The sequence below is a fragment of the Chroicocephalus ridibundus genome, chromosome 3 (genome assembly GCF_963924245.1).
Source record: "Chroicocephalus ridibundus chromosome 3, bChrRid1.1, whole genome shotgun sequence".
In the NCBI taxonomy this organism is placed as follows: domain Eukaryota; kingdom Metazoa; phylum Chordata; class Aves; order Charadriiformes; family Laridae; genus Chroicocephalus; species Chroicocephalus ridibundus.
In genome coordinates, this window is record NC_086286.1 from 86,763,889 (window position 1) to 86,780,632 (window position 16,744).

The 16,744-nt window shown below is 37.8% G+C and overlaps 1 protein-coding gene across 9 annotated transcripts in view; it reads left to right on the forward strand.

Moving 5' to 3' along the window:
• Positions 1 to 16,744, forward strand: part of EPHA7 (EPH receptor A7) — a 217,069-nt gene that overhangs the window by 144,833 nt on the left and 55,492 nt on the right. For 4 of the 9 annotated variants that reach the window (XM_063329956.1, XM_063329951.1, XM_063329947.1 and 1 more), the window contains exons 12-16: positions 405 to 466; positions 1,785 to 1,994; positions 3,051 to 3,200; positions 8,209 to 8,402; positions 9,517 to 9,672. In XM_063329956.1, coding sequence (XP_063186026.1) covers positions 405 to 466; positions 1,785 to 1,994; positions 3,051 to 3,200; positions 8,209 to 8,402; positions 9,517 to 9,672 — 772 coding nt within the window. Of the gene's footprint in view, positions 1 to 404; positions 467 to 1,784; positions 1,995 to 3,050; positions 3,201 to 8,208; positions 8,403 to 9,516; positions 9,673 to 10,891; positions 15,068 to 16,744 lie in introns of those variants that run through there. The other 5 variants (XM_063329949.1, XM_063329950.1, XM_063329954.1 and 2 more) reach the window with 3 other exon arrangements.

Genomic DNA, 16,744 nt, shown 5'->3' on the forward strand with positions numbered 1-16,744 from the left:
CCTGAGGAAAAAAATTAAGATGCATGCATGATTAAAAGATGAAGTACTTTGAAATATATTATTTTTCTAGTTTCATTTAGCCTCAAAGACCATGCAGAGAGATAAGGTTTCTTATGTCCTTTCATATTATCTGAAGTGTCATTATTCCAGAGTCCTGTTCACACAGCAGGAGTTAGGAGAACACACTGACATTTTGATTTGTATGGTTTAATTTTGTGAATCATGACCACGTTCCATGCGGGCATTTAAGAACTTATTAGAGCTCAGTAACAGTGCTGGCAGCCACAGAAATGTTCGTTGTCTCAATGATTCAGTCCTTCAAAGGAATAACATGTGTTTTATCAAAAAAGGCACTCCATTTGTGTTACAGTTTCTCAGACAAAATCTGTCTTCTTTTCTTTCAGGGAAACCAGTCATGATAGTAATAGAATACATGGAGAATGGGGCCTTAGATGCATTTCTTAGGGTGAGTACCAAAATGAAAACATATATAAACATGTGACATATATATTATGTTACATATTGTCACATTTTAAGATATGATTTTATATATGTGTGTACATATATGTATACATGCATGATATTCATGTAATTAAAATGGTTTTCAGGCTGAAATGGATCCTGACAAATACTGGTAATGATCTACATTATTTCAGCAAAACCGGATCAGAAATGAGAGGACCAGGCAGGATCACACGGGAACATTCTAGGAGTTTAAGTCATTTAATGTGGCATAGACATGGTGGGTTTTATTATTGCCACCAGCTGAAGTTAAAACCACTGATACCTGAAGCCCAATCTTCTGTCTTTTGGAAGCAGAATTTTATTGTGTCAGCATAGCTGAAATCAGCATACAACAATTCCTAAATGAATGAAGGTTGTGTTTAAGAGAACAAATCATAGAATCATACAGTGATTAGAGTTGGAAGGGACCTTAAAGATCATCTCATTCCAACCCCCCTGCCATTGGCAGGGACACCTCCCACTAGACCAGGTTGCTCAAGGCACCATCCAACTTGGCCTTGAAGACTTACAGGGATGGGGCATCCACAACTTCTCCGGGCAGCCCATTCCAGTGTCTCACCATCCTCAAAGCAGAGAATGTTTTCCTAATAGCTAATCTAAATCTACCCTCTTTCAGTTTAAAACTGTTACCCCTTGTCCTATTGCTATACTCCCTTGTAAGGAGTCCCTCCCCATCTTTCCTGTTGGTACTGGAAGGCCACTATAAGGAAAAAGAAATGCAAGTTCACAACAATTTAGCAATTTTTGAGTGCATGTTCTGAACTGCCAGTTCTGACTCCTTACCAGCTGTACAAGATGGTATGAGATGATGTATAAACACTCTATAGAGAACAGAAAGATTATGTTTGTTTGACAATCTCCAAGCTATGAATGAAATTAGCTAAGGTTCCAAAAGGAAATAGTTCTTATTTTCTTGATACAAATAATTATGTTGAGAGATGAAGGGGGTAGAGGCAAACTATAAACAGCTGTGCATCAGGTAATCTCTCTTAGAAGAGACTTGCCACAACTTAGCCAGAAATTTATAGTGATTAATAAGTTTTGTTACTTCTAGTACATTAACTACTCACACATTTCCTAACTGGATGTACTGCTTTATCTCTGAAGAAAATAAAACTTGTGTTTGAAGTGAGTTGCTTTGCCCCAGGATGAATTGCCACAGAAGCAGTAAATAAGTAGAAAGCTAAAGTTGTAAAACTAATTCTTATTTCTCTTCTCAGCTATACTAACAAGAATTGCTGCTCCTTTCTTCCCTCCAGAAACATGATGGGCAATTTACAGTCATTCAGCTAGTGGGAATGTTGAGAGGAATTGCTGCTGGAATGAGATATTTGGCCGATATGGGATATGTACACAGGGATCTTGCAGCACGCAATATTCTTGTCAACAGCAACCTTGTTTGTAAAGTGTCAGATTTTGGCCTTTCCAGAGTTATAGAAGATGATCCAGAGGCTGTCTACACTACTACCGTAAGAGAAATCGATGGGTTTTAGTAGTTTTGAGATGTGGTTATTAAGAAGCAGCATATCTTCTAGAGACTATAGATAAGAGAAATCTATTCATTGCTTGAGAAATGTTAACCAGTCAAAAGGAAACGAGTCTCTGCAGAAATCTGGCTCTAATTAGGGATTAATATTTTTGTAAGAACCTGCATTTTTATTTGGTAAAGTTCGAAACATTTTGCACAGTATCTTCATTATTCCCTTCCTCATGATTTTCTTTTTGAACAAATATGGAAGTTTTACCCATAAAAATTATAATCATCTCATTTACTATCAGTCAATTAAAATATTTGTAGGCTATTACTGTTTTTCAGACTAGATTTTATCTCACCAAAAAGTTGACTAGCTTGAGGCTAGACAGTGACAAAGCTCGGCTCCCTTGCTTTTGGGTGGGACGGTTTTCTTAAATAAGCATTCATTGGGCACACTATGCTCTTTATTCTTTTGTTGAGCCAGCTCCCCTTTCCCACCCATGGGGCCTCGCTATACCTATTTTCTCATGCTGAGGGAAGGAGGGGCCCCTGGAATCTGCTCCAACAGGCAGGATCCGGGAAACCACACCAGCGTTCACAGCTGTCAGTCCTGCTGCTGGGCTGTAAGTGAGATCCTCGTTTAAAAATGTCAGACCGAGATTTCAGAGGAGCTGTATGACAGTTCAATGGGATTTATATGCACAGGGTGAGATCCCCCTCCCCTGCCTTCAGCCAGCTGGGAGTTAAATGACTAGTGTAAATCAGACATCTAAGCAGCCCCTTAAAATCAATGCAGAGATGAGCACTTCCGGAGAAATGAATCCAACTTAGCTTAGGCACGTGTCTAATTTTCTATGGTCCAAGTGTTTTAAGAGCCTAAACTTCCTTAGACTCCTTTGAAAATTCCACGATCGGTCAACTGTAGTAGATGTTATAAGTGCTGCTTTTGATGTTGATGGAAATGATTATAAATGCACTCCATGGAAGATGATTTGAAATTTTGTGGAGAAAAAAATAAAACTTTCTTCTTTCCTTTTTTTTTTTTCCATAGGGTGGCAAAATTCCAGTGAGATGGACAGCTCCAGAGGCCATCCAGTACCGCAAATTTACATCAGCCAGCGATGTGTGGAGTTATGGAATAGTTATGTGGGAAGTAATGTCTTATGGAGAGAGGCCTTACTGGGACATGTCAAATCAAGATGTAGGTTATACTTTATCTGTTTGTGAGCGTGTGTGTGCGCGTGTCAGAAGAACAAAAATTACATATTGTAAACATGCACAGATGTGTTTCACTGTACATGCATAAAATGTTGGTTTAGACATAAGATTTATCAAAGTACTGTAAGGTTCTCACAAAATTAAAAAGTTACGGAGAGTTCACTTTTTACATAAGTATCTAAATTGTTCTTCTGCCATGTGAATGTTGTAGGTTTCTGTCCCAAGTATTAAGTAAAATTGGAACATCAAAAATAGTAATATGTGCTCTTCACTTTATTACACTTAGGCATAGAAGGAATTAATTTTTTCCAATAAAAATAATTCTGAGGTTTCTGACCTCAGAGCAATGATTAATCAGTTGAAAAAAGTTGTTAAAAATCTGAGTGGCAGTTAATGACCTACTTTGGCTTTTTCAAGTTAATTATGCTGATTTAACAATACCCTTGTTTGCATAAAATATGACCCAGGGCAACAGGTCAGCAGTAATAGAACAGATGGGTGTTAATCTTGATTTCTGACAAAAGTAGAGAAAGTACATAGGAAAAAGCCATGCAGGTGAGAAAGACGTCAGAAAGACTCTCATTTAAAGTTCTTCAGGTCGGGGACTTGAGAGGTTTTTTTATTATTATTTTATTTTTTGATTGAGTGATCGACATCAAAGTTGAAAAAAAAAAGATAAAAGTGTAAATGATGAGTCAGTTTGGCACAGTGCAAAGTTGTTAATATTTGACAGGTCTCAGTGTCAAAGATTTCATGGACTGTCAAAATATGGGCAAACAAGTCCTTGGGGCAGAGAAAGAGAAATATTTACATTCCCTAGACACCCAGTAGAGTTTCATTTCTTTTGACACCTTCCTTCTGTACTAAATTCAAACATAAAAGTAGTCTGACAGGAATATAAGATGCCTCAAAGGCAAACCTTACCTATCTTTCAGGGAACAATAAGGGAAAACTTTTAAATAGGGGAGAAATTTTGTTATCTTCAGGCTTCTTGTTGGATTTTGAAAAGTATTTCCTCTATCAAAAACTGCAAGCAAAGTGCATGAATGAACCTTTTTCATAAAACAGCTAATTACCGCTTCTTGCAGTTTCATCTCTTTTTAGCATCTTACATAATAATCTTCAATAGCATATAGTTAAAAGATGCATCAATTGCTTGGTAAAGTAATTTCAAATATTTTAGTATGCTGTGATCTTCAAGTGTGTCCTGAAACATTCCTCCCAAAACATAAAGGCATCCTACCAATCCCATAGATAAAGCTGTGATGCAAAAATTTAGAATCATCTTATGATTTGTTATTTATTCTCCTTCAAAGTTACCAATGGGAGTATTTAACTGGAATAAAAAAATGCTAGATGTGTCTCTTCTAATTTTGCATATACACTCAGGCAGTTTATATATCTTAAGTGTATCATTTTGCCTAAAAGTGGATGTGGGTGTAATGACAGACCAGAACAGATCTCCTAAAAAGTATGTCTCCCTGACTTTGTATCTTTAGATGGCACATCTTTAATTCTGTCCCTCTTCCTTTAAGTCAGTGTTTCAGATTGATGAAGGATAGAAATTTGTGCTGTGATCTCTTTTTAAGCAAAAGTCCTCCTTTTAGCAGCAACCTGGAGCTAGGGTGCACCAGAACGCTTGTCCTACAAGCTCCCTGCAGAGGCACAGTGGACTCAGCACAGATGATACACAGATTCCCCCCAATTTCTCTGAGCAGTGGGCTCCCCTCAGCTCAATCCTTGCTGGTAACAGTAGCCTGCAAACCGCGGCACTTTACCCTGTTCCCCTATTATGCTGCTGGTGTTTGCTAGTTCTTGCTCTCATTCGGTTACTGACCTTAGTGCAGATTAGTTCTTCAGAAAAGGGCAAGAGCTTAGGTTTGCATATTTTTTTTCTTTGGTGTAGTCCTGTATTTATGACCTTTCTTATGATTATTAATTTGTATTATTATTATATACCCAGAACCAGAGAGATAACATTACATTGTCCAGTTACCCGTATTTAATACTTCTTTGTTGGCAACCAGTACATACAGTTAACAGATCTGTCACTCTTCTAATCTACTTTACATCCCCAGATAGCCTGATTGTGATAAAAGCATACTTGACTTTTAACAGTATTCCTTTTTTCTTTTTTTTACAGCGAAAGCAGAATTTGAAAAACAAATTGTGGGAGTTGTAAATAATATAAATCAATTCTATTAGTAAGAACTGCAGCTGTGTTCTCTTTGTAGCTTTGCTTATTTAAAAAAACAATTTCCTGCATCTATTTCGTTATCTCCAAGTACTCATTTCTGCAAACCCACCCCCAAACCTTTCTTAGCAGAGTAGACACTTGTAGTAGCCTTCATAGTGCCTGAATTTTGTATAAATTAAAAAAAAAAAAAAAAAACACACAAAAAAACCAACCCAAAAACCCAAAACACTTTCCTTATCAATGTTTTTTTGAAAGGTTTTTAAATGATTGGGATATTCCAAGCAATTTCATCCATCTCTAGCTAACTCATTATTTTTTATTTCCCAGTTTGATCCTTCTTACTCAGAACACACATCAAAGAAGGCGATTCTGCAGTATCCCCAAAGCCTTTTAAAAATAATGTCATCAACTTGATTCCCACCTCTTCTCCAGTTTCTCTGCAGATTGTAGTGAACGTGGAAAAGTCCTGTTCATGATCTGTTCATTCATGTTTTCACTATCCCTTACGTTCTTGTATAGTCTTATGTAGATGGTTTGCCAGTTCTAAGGGTCTTAGCTATTTTGGTGGTTATGTTGCTGTTGATGTCAGAATCATATAATCATAGAATTGTTAGGTTTGGAAGGGACCTTAAAGATCATCTAGTTCCAGCCCCCCTGCTGTGGGCAGGGACACCTCCCACTAGACCAGGCTGCTCAAAGCCCCATCCAAAGCCCTTAAAAACTTCCAGGGATGGGGCTTCCACCACCTCTCTGGGCAACCTGTTCCAGTGCCTCACCACCCTCATGGTGAAGAACTTCGTCCTAACATCCAGTCTGAATTGACCCATCTCTAGTTTTAATCCATTCCCTCTAGTCCTGCCATTACCCAACATCCTAAAAAGTCCCTCACCAGCTTTCTTGTAGGCCCCTTTAAGGTACTGGTAGGCCACTATAAGGTCTCCTCAGAGCCTTCTTTTGTCCAGACTGAACAACCCCAACTCTCTCAGTCTGTTATCTACTTTTTCATTCCTCATTGGTTGTCTTTGCATTCTGACCTCTTAAGTGACTGCTTCGTTTGTAGTAAATCATATCTAGTATGCATAAAGGTAAAATACCTTTTACCTTTTAGAAGATCATAAATTTCTGCATTACTTTTGATAGCACACCAGTTGTCCTATACACACTGTAGCTTATTTTTTACTTTTATTCCACCGCTACTTCTAAGCGTAAGGAGCTGTTCCTTTGTTTTTCCTCTTAGTACATTTTACTTTTCATGTTTTCTTTCCTATATGGTACTGTTTTTTCAAATTCCCTGTTCTTCTACAGAAATCCTCTCTCCCCACCCTATCTGACAGATAATTTCACTGTCTCTAAAAGGTCACTGCACTCATTCTTCAAGGTGTGGATGTTACAGCAGGAACTGAATATTTGTCAGTCATTTTTGAGTTGTAGAACAGTACTGTCATTCTAAATGTTCAGATAGAAAGCTGAGAGCCAGGGAGATGAGGCAACTTCCTTGAGGTCGGAAGGACATTCTGTGACACAAACCTGCAGCAAGTGCCCTACCACTGGGCTATGTCGCCTCTTTTCACAAAGATTCTTTTCTGCAAAAGGTTTTGATACAAGCATGGATTTCAGCCAGCTTTTTGAAGGTCATTTTGTATTCTTTGCAGTTCTATCTCCTTTGCAATCCACTGCTTTTGCATTTTCTCACACAACCTGTGGAATATTTTTTTATCTGAGGTTATTATTTTCAGTAAACCCTGGATATTCACCAACTTCATTTATCATACCAGATCTACTTCCTAGGGCTACATCCAGAACAGCTTCTGATCTTGCTTTCTGTACAAACTGAGGGAGAAGACAGTCCTATGCACTGCCCGCCCTTCAGGAACAAGCACCCTTCCTTAGCAATTCTAATACTGCTATGTCAGTCAATGTCAGTATACTTGAAATCCCTCATGAACAGTGTTTTAGCCCTTTTTCGCAAGCCTTTCTTATCTGCCTTGCTTCCTGATGTGCTTTTTTATCCTGCCCTCAAGGTTTACAGCAGTTTCCTGTGATTTTACTTTACCCATTTTTATTTTTTACTTAAATCCAAATGGACTTGCTAAGGAAGTCAACGGGTGGGTGTAATTCTTGGTTCAGACATTTATGCTCTCCTTTGATCATATCATCATCTAGCAGCATCTCTTATTACATCTAACTTTCTGTTTAGGTGATATATTAAAATACCATTCAGCCAGGTCTTCCTCTCTCATGTGGCACATTTCTGCTACTTTATCATTACTGTAACATGGCTAGGCATAGAACACAACTTTTTTCCCTAACAATTTCTGGCTGCTAAACATTTTTCTTGGATCCTTTTATAATCTGTTCAGGCTTTTTTTATTTTACATGTGCATGCACAGATCCCTATCCATTTACAAGTCAGTTGCTTCTACCACACACTCTTTCATAAAAGCCTTGGGGCAAGTAATAATGCTTTCTGAAATAACTCCATTTATCAATCTATCTGTTGCTCCTCTGGTGAATTTAATTGTTGCTCCCTGCTGCTCACTTGACTAGGTAATATAGCTATGTTCTGCACATATAGAACAATATGCTTAATAATCCCAAAGATAAAGTCAGGGAAATAATTTGAAAACGTGAAGGCTAGTGTCAAAACAACAGACTCATATTTTTGCAACACTACAAATGGCAAATTTAAGTTTATTGATTTTTTTTTTTCCTTCTTTTATTTCTTGAACTTGGTGGCACTGTATATTTCTTAAATATTCCTTGATGAAAAATGATTAACTATGTTGGCTACTAGGTTATAAAAGCAATCGAAGAAGGCTATCGTTTGCCAGCACCCATGGATTGCCCAGCAGGACTGCACCAGCTGATGCTAGATTGTTGGCAGAAGGAACGTGGTGAAAGGCCGAAGTTTGAGCAGATAGTTGGTATTCTGGACAAAATGATTAGAAACCCAAACAGCTTGAAAACCCCACTGGGAACCTGTAGCAGGTAAGAAAAGCTTTAGTGTGCATTCGTGTGATGGTGTGCGTGGCTGGGTTCTGGATGTTCTGCTTGGTGGCTGGTTCCAGTTCACACTTACTCCATGTGTCTCTCAGTTCCTCCTTCCTCCTGTTCCCCCTTCTTCCCTTCCCTCATCTGCCCTTCTTTTTTACCATGCTGAACAAAGCCCAAAAGGACTTTCTTAAAAAATAACCAAAATAAAGAAATTAAATATCATGGAACTAACACACTTCTCAGTAAACTGCTGCCTGCTCGTCACTCTTTCCACACTCTCATCACTAGCAGTCTTTGTTTTCCTTGTTTCTTAAAATTATGAAGTCTGGAGGGCAAGGATCATCATCTACTGTAGTTTTATATGATGCATCCCTTGCCCTAGGAACTGCTACAGTAGAAATAGTAATTAATAATGCTCATGCTTGGCCAATGTACTTTGACATCGCTACACTCTAGATTTTTATCTTTCATTTTTCTGGCTTTAACTCCTTTCAGCGATTGCATCTCATTGTGTTTCATGGTGTAGCTTTTAATGACTTCTTCATAAATTTCAGGTGAATTATTTAATCATGGTAATCTTTGATCCGCTAGTTAGATCACTGCACTAGGGAGTCAACTGGCCCGTGTTCTGCTCCTGGTTCTTCTCCTGACTGATTTGCTGTGTGACCTTAAACAACTGATTTTGTGTCTCTGCTCTTCCTTGTCTTTGTTTTGTCCCATCTGATTGAATAATGGGAATAGCTACTACTGTATTTTCTAAGATGCTTAAAAGAATAGCATCTTTATTTTACTTAGCAACTTCAGTTGCAGCTGCTGTCATGCTAGGTAATAAGGCTGGTTTTCCGTTGGTAACAATATTCCATTAGGCTGATTTTGCTCACTCTGACCTTTCATCTTTTATGTGAATAAACTTAGGAAATACATATTGTGAGCTATAGAGTAGTTAAGAGCTATTCACAGCATAATCCAAACTGTGTATAAAGGCCTATTACTTTATACTCTTAACATTTTTAATACCCCAAACTTATTTGACTCTCACCTTGCTAAATACTCCCTGATGTTTTGCTCTCTTTGGAAACAACTTACTTTCCTTTTTCCTTCTCCGTAGACCAATTAGCCCTCTTCTGGACCAGAACACTCCCGATTTTACCACTTTCTGCTCCGTAGGCGAATGGTTACAAGCTATTAAGATGGAAAGATATAAGGATAATTTCACAGCAGCAGGCTACAACTCTCTTGAATCAGTTGCCAGGATGACTATTGAGTAAGTTAGTACTGGACATGTTTAACTTGCATTTAGGGAATTTCTAGGTAAAATAATACACAACGTTAAATTCCAAACCTCTACTCTGAGTACAAACATGGTACTTGGGGTTAAGCCAGATGGTTTAGAAACTGATGATGTTGTACCAGAGCATCCCATGAAAGGGCAAATGCCCTGCTACCTATGTGTGGCATCACTTTTTTACCCTGCTTTTGAGACCAATTGAAATAACACCAAGGGGCTAGAATTTGAGGGAGAATGTGGCTCATTTCAAAGTATGTATGTAGAGGAAAAGAACAACTTTACCTCCACTATCTAATTGGTACCTTTTTCCAGACATGTACTAGGAAGATGTGGAATTTTCTTCTAATTGGCTGGGGGCTGTCTTTATCTTGCAAGAAATGATTTTGCATCAAGATAAAAGTCTATAGAAGCAAAGCAATTTTCTGAAGGCGAGCGTGGCCTGTACTGGTACCGCCATATTAAACAGGTCTTCTTGGCACCCTGCAAACAATGTTTTTGTCCTGGTGGTTGCCAAACACAGGTAATACCTCTTACAGAGAGCAGTGTTTTCCTAAACAAGTTTCTAAACAATATTCTTGAGTTTGCAACCCTAATCTTATCTGCCTGGTATCACTAGGGGTCTCAGCCTGTAGCTTGGGATCTGTCATCAGAGCCCACAAACTCCTACTAGATCAGTAGCACTAGTAGCAGAATTGAAACAGCTGCTCCTCTTTCGTTTGGATGATGGGTCAATATGCAAAGGGTTTCTCTAGGCATCTTTTTAGGAAGCAGAATGTGATCCCCAAAATCTTGTATTTATACATAACTTTGTCCTTAAAGCCACCCAAAGTATTTTACAAGTGAGGTGTCTCTTTCTTCGGGTGTTCTTAAAAGCCACGATAAAAGATTATCGTAGTGCGAAACATACTAGCCTCATTCTCAGATGTGGAGACACATGCAGTGTAATTACATGACACTTGCCGTGTAATTACATGACATTTGCCATGTAATTGCACTCCTCGCTGAGTTGAAGAGCACCTATATGAACTTCACAGTACTGAGCTGAGGTTCCAGTGTGTCAATGTTAGAATAGTTCCAGGTTTCAATATTAGAAACCTGTAGCCCAGACCACTATGTAGCTTTGACTCACAGTTGAATACCATACAATAGCAGTCTAAGTTGAAAAATTAACAATGTACGCATTTATCTTCCCCAGGGATGTGATGAGTTTAGGGATCACGTTGGTTGGTCATCAAAAGAAAATCATGAGCAGCATTCAGACTATGAGAGCACAAATGCTACATTTACACGGCACTGGCATCCAAGTGTGATAGACATTTCTCCCTTATGAGGGAGGTGACAGACTGAGAGAACAGCACTGGCCTTCAGTATATATGAAGTGCTGCTAGAAGACACTTGATTTCCTGGGTCCTTCCTGCAGTGAATAGAAGAGCTACAAGAAGCACCTACAGACTTGAACTCCTAAGTGCCACCAGAATTTATGAAAAGGGAATTAGGATCCACCAGTGGTGGCAAGGAAAACAGCAGTGACAATAAACAAAGTACTACCTGAATAAACATACAAACACCTTGAGCTCTCTAACCTCCTTTTTATCTAATAGACTTTTTAATTGTACATAAAAATTTAAAAAAGAATATATTTGTCAGATAAAATCATGATATTATTGTTGAATTCAACAAAATATTTTCCTTAAATCTGTGATTTCTGAATCTTTTTTTAATCATTTGTGTTTATTCTTCATAAAGACTTTCTTTTAGTATGATGTTTATATCTTTGGACCTTTTTAGTGCTAATTCTATGACACATTACTACACTGGGTACCTCTGAAGGATTATTTGAGTTCCTAGAGATATAAGAAGCATGACCAAGCAATGTATATCTGTCCGAAGTTTGGTATCCTTTTGTGCCATTTACTTTTGTTAAATCAACACCGTATTGACATGGCTAGCTAATTGGCAGGGAGTCAGGAAAATGCAAGTTGCCAAGAGCTCTGATATTTTTTAAAGAATTTTTTAAGGTTACACATATACTATCTTTTAAAAGAAAATAAAAGAGAAAAAAAAAAAAAAGAAAAGAAAAAAGAAAAGCAATAATGACCCCTAAGTAGTTCTAGGCACTTTTAGCAAATTATTTGCAAGATGATTTTAATGGACTACAGTTAAAGTGAGATATATTCTAAGACATAGATCTACAACTGTAAACCTGTTGAGACACTGCATTGAATGGACGAGTGATTGTAGGAGTGTCTCAGAACATGGGTGCAGTTCTCCAGTGTTACCTAAACCATTTAATCTGAGCACATCACATTTTTTTCAATACTCTGCATTAGCAAATCTGAGAGAAATAGCTGGCACATCTTTTATATGAGTTTAAGCCGTATGCAGTCCAGCTGTCAGAATAAAGACATAGATTTTTATATGAGAACTGTAGAGCATGAGGCAAGGGGCAGTTCAGAATTTTCAAGTTTTTTACAAGCTTTTGCTGCTCTGAACAAACACGCGTGTGTGTGCTCACACAGACACAACAGTCATTCATCAGGAACACAGATGCAAGAGTAGTTACTCAATGGAATATCTTTTTACACCATTTTCTTATATATGAATTTTGTTTGATTAAAATATTTAACTACCATAAGCAATAATGAAAGGTGTCTTTACAGATATTGCAGGAATGTATATGAACCAGAGAGAAATGCTTTAAAAAAAATCTGAAAATTGTGAACTACCCCAGCAATGAAATGCTGTACTTCCAAAGAGAATTGGGCTGCTTCTATTGATTTTGATAGAGAAAGATCCCAGGGATCAGTCATAAATTGGTCTTGTTTGATAATGTGGGCATCCACACAAAAAAAATAAAAACAAAAGAGAAACCCTGTAAATGTTCCTTTGTAAAACTTGTAAATTTTATTTATACTGTCTTGTTTTGTACACACATTTATGTGTAGTGAGCTCTGAATACATTGAAAATGCACTATATTTTTCTATTTTACTTGCAGAGCATCACAAACAAACATGTATATTCAGTGCTACATAATGTGTTTTCCCACATTTAGGACCAAAGATAGTTATCAAAAACTTAAATGCATCATTTTCCCCCTCCTTTTTTCTCCCCCTTTTTAGATCACTGTACAGTGTTATATTTGTCATTTTATTTATTTGTTTCATTAGAAAAATCAGTTTGGTTATACTAATTTTTTGTCCCCCCCCTGCCTTTGTTGAAGAAAATCTGTAAAAAGCTTTTAACTAGCATAATCCCGTTACATAGACACTTCCATTTGTAATCTTTGTAATAGACTGTAAATATATTTTTGGAACTATAATGCAATGTGCATAAGGGTTATTTTTCAGTGTCCATATATGATTGTTTATACAATTCACAGCACTTTACAGTCATGCTGAGAAGCCTAATTTATTGCCTGGATTTGGGCAAAGTAAGAAAAAAAGGTGAATATTCTTATTTCGTATTAGATTGTCATTCAGTAGAAATGGAGTTATTTTCATGTATGCAGCTCAAGATGGTTTTTTAACTATTAAAATTAATTTTCTAGAAATGCCGTAGAAGTAAGACACAGAGTAGACTGCATGCCCAATATTGAAATTAGTGCACGCAAGCACTCGGCCAAGGCACTTCAAGTAGCCGTTGGAACACTCTTAATTAATAAACATCCATTTTGTGTTATAATAAATGCTAAGTGCCTCACTACTGGGGTAGCATCTGTGGGCTACTGCACAGGGTGCTTGTCAGTTTTGCTGCTGCTCTAGGCACCCAGCTATGAATTTAGGAGTCTAAGTTCAGACACCTGCTTCCTTATAAATCTCGGCTATTGTTTCTAAGGGCTTGGTGATTAAAGGTGCGATGCAGCAATGCTGGTATTGCTGAGAACCTACAAACCAGAAATGCAAGAGAGCTGAGGCCAGGCTTCGCCTTTAGGATTTGTTCAATATTCTGAAGCACAGAGGCCTCGAAGCATGTGTGGTGACCTGGGCTCACACATGTAAAGGTGAGGGCCCTAATGGTATTTCTTCCTTATTTTTCCTGGTTTGATTTAAGCCATCTTCTTTGAATAGTAAATATATTTTAGCATTCATTTATATACCTTGACTGCCTTAATGTTGCCACAGATTTTTACATATTTGAAAGTGGTAGAGTAGACCCGGAAAGCACAATCGCTATCAATACTCCTGTCGTATCTATCTGTTCAGAACATTACTGCGATTTAGAGCACATGCATGTAAACGGATTTGTAACTGGTAGAGCAGCAACATATTGACATCGGTTGCAGTTCCCCGGGTTCCAGGAAAACACAGTCCAGTGTAAGAAAAGTCGAGTGCCAGAGAAAATTGATGGTCATGGGAGGAACCGAAGAAAAAGTTGGGTCAGAGGGAGAATTAAAGGCTGAATGGTGAAACAAAGAAAACATCTCAATTCTAGCTTAATTTCATTGAATCTGGAAATTGTGCATTGCTAACGAAGACAGATTATCAGGCTGTCAGTGAGGTTGATCTTTCTTGATTTTATCCATCTACAAGCATCTAAAAGAGAGATGCCTAAGACAAGCAGGATGAATCTCCCTCTGGGAATGCTTATCTCCATTACCTGTAGAGGGAACCCAGATGATGAGCTTAAATTAGGCGTCTAATATCTAATTAAATATCTAGTTAAAGTTAGGTGAGGTGATTCCTACCCTGTATGTCCTTGGCTGCTACAGTTTCCCCCGCAAGCTGAGTGTCGTAGAAAGGCAGCTCCTCCACTACTAGAATGCCCCAGAATGTATTTAAACTGGGCTTTATTACAGAGAGGTGACTTTTGTTGGTTTTTTTTTTTAATATTTGGAGATTTGTAACAGACCATCTAAATGCTTTTTGTATATAAGTATTAATTCTTGAAAAAAATTGTGATTGTTCTGAGGAAGACCTGCCTAGTAAATTACAGTTATTTGCTATTTTAAATAATCAGAAATTTTTGCTGACATACTGCTTCAGTCCAGAGGTTATGTGATCAGATATGATAGTTGCTGTTTGCAAAACCATGTTTATCTAAAGCCTTGTCATGTAAAAATCTCCAGGAGGCAAAGATGCTTAAATGTATCTCAAATTGAATGTTGCCCTTAATATCTCAATAATTGAGCTCTGTCTGTATTATTCTCCATTTAAAATGAGGGGGTTTTATTTGTTTAAGCTGGAGTTATCTGGCATCCACTGAGGGAGTTTGAAAAAAATGATTTTAAATTAAATTTGCTTTTCTCCACTAATAGTAATATACGGTAAATAGTTTCCACTGTTTTGAATGTTACAAAAACTATTGCTTTAATGTGGGGGATGAAGGGGTTTATTTTTGTTTTGTTGTTGGTATTTTTTTACATTTATTGGTTAGTAGTTGAAATAAAAAAAAATAATAATTTGTCCTTAACTTTCTAAATAATTCATATATAGCAATTTTGAGAATTATTTAAATTCTGCGACTTTCGGGTTATTACTGAGATGGTGATCATGTCTCTCCAGCCATAATACCAAGTGATGCTGAGACGCCCTGCCACAGGGGTGGGTTCAGCTGGCATTCTGTTGCCCAGTAATGGCATGAAGCAGTCCACTGGCTGTGTGCGAGGAGTGAAGGCCAACTCAGCCAAAAAAGGGTCATTTCACCTTTTAAAAATATATATGTGACATGTTAGAGCTAACGTATCCTTAATGCATTCATTCCCTGCATGCAGATAGAAACTGTTATGTTTATTATATGCATATGGTTTCTTGGTGGGTTTTGTTCATTTGTTTGTTTGTTTGTTTATTTGTTTTATTTTAAATGAGTAACATTTGGGGTGCTTGTGGAAGAGAACAGTTCCCAGACAGGATGACAAGCCTGTTTAAGAGAAGTACAATAAAAATTCTTGCCTAACAGTGATACTGGCAGCAGGTGCTGCAGGGGTATTGAGGCAGTTGGTGCTATGATTCGCTGAGCAACCAGCTCGGCAGGGTTTCTGCATGTTCGGGACCTGTTAGGATTGTACTTCTGGTGAATTAACTGATATGTAGAAACAGGCGAATTTTTTCCCCCCCTAACTTGGAATGGACTTGCAGATGGTAGACAGGATTCATAAGGCTGTTCAAAAGTCTTATCCTCAAACTAATTTCTAGTAAAACAAGAAATTCTGGGCAGCAGCCTATATTTTCTCTCCTATTCCCTTAAGGGTTGTCAAGTGCAGCCAACAACTACTTTTAAACAGAGATCTTTATTGTTTGCATAGTGCAGCCCTCTATTTACTTGGGAATAGGCAGTCCTGTAATTAAATTTCCTGCAGAAAGGATTGGGGAGGGATGAGGGAGAGGGGAGGGAATACAAAAGTTTGGGGAAAAAAAAAAAAAAGAACAAAGAAAGAAAAACCCAATCCAGCAAATGACCTGTGAAACCTAAAGTATGACTGGGCTCATCATTTTTCTAACACATTCCATATAGGAATTCGAAAAATAGAAGAGATTAAATCATAGGCATAAAATCTTCAATATCCTGACAAAAGAGTAATGGCAGAATGCAAGCTACATTTGTGAGAGTTTTTTCCTCTCTGGATTTGGTTTTGTGAGGTTTTTAAGTTAGGATAATTAACGCATGCATTTAGAGTAAAGTCTGTTGGGACAGGCTAAGAGAAAAAATTAGTGGGTCTATAATATCCATGAAATTCTCAGTGCACTTTCAGGGTGGGTGTGGGTCAGGCAGCTTGAAAGTGAAAGGAGTCGTGTGGAGTTTATATGCTGTACAGACCGTGTAGGTTATGTCCAGCGAGATTATGAAAGGATCAAGGTTAAAGAGGAAAACCCGCACTTTTGTACCTAGTGAAAAGTCAGAAGATGGGAGCACATGGAAAGAGAGGGGTGTGAAGCCATCCAGAATGTGTGAGTCTAAGTCGTAGGGCTCTGCAAGACATGGCTGGCAAGGGAGTTAAAGAGTGTCGAATTTTTTTTGTTTAAGTAAAGAGACAGTGTTAATAAAATATACCTAATAATCTAGCGTGGAGTGGTTTCAGTACTGTGATTTTTCCTCGGGCCAGATTGGAAT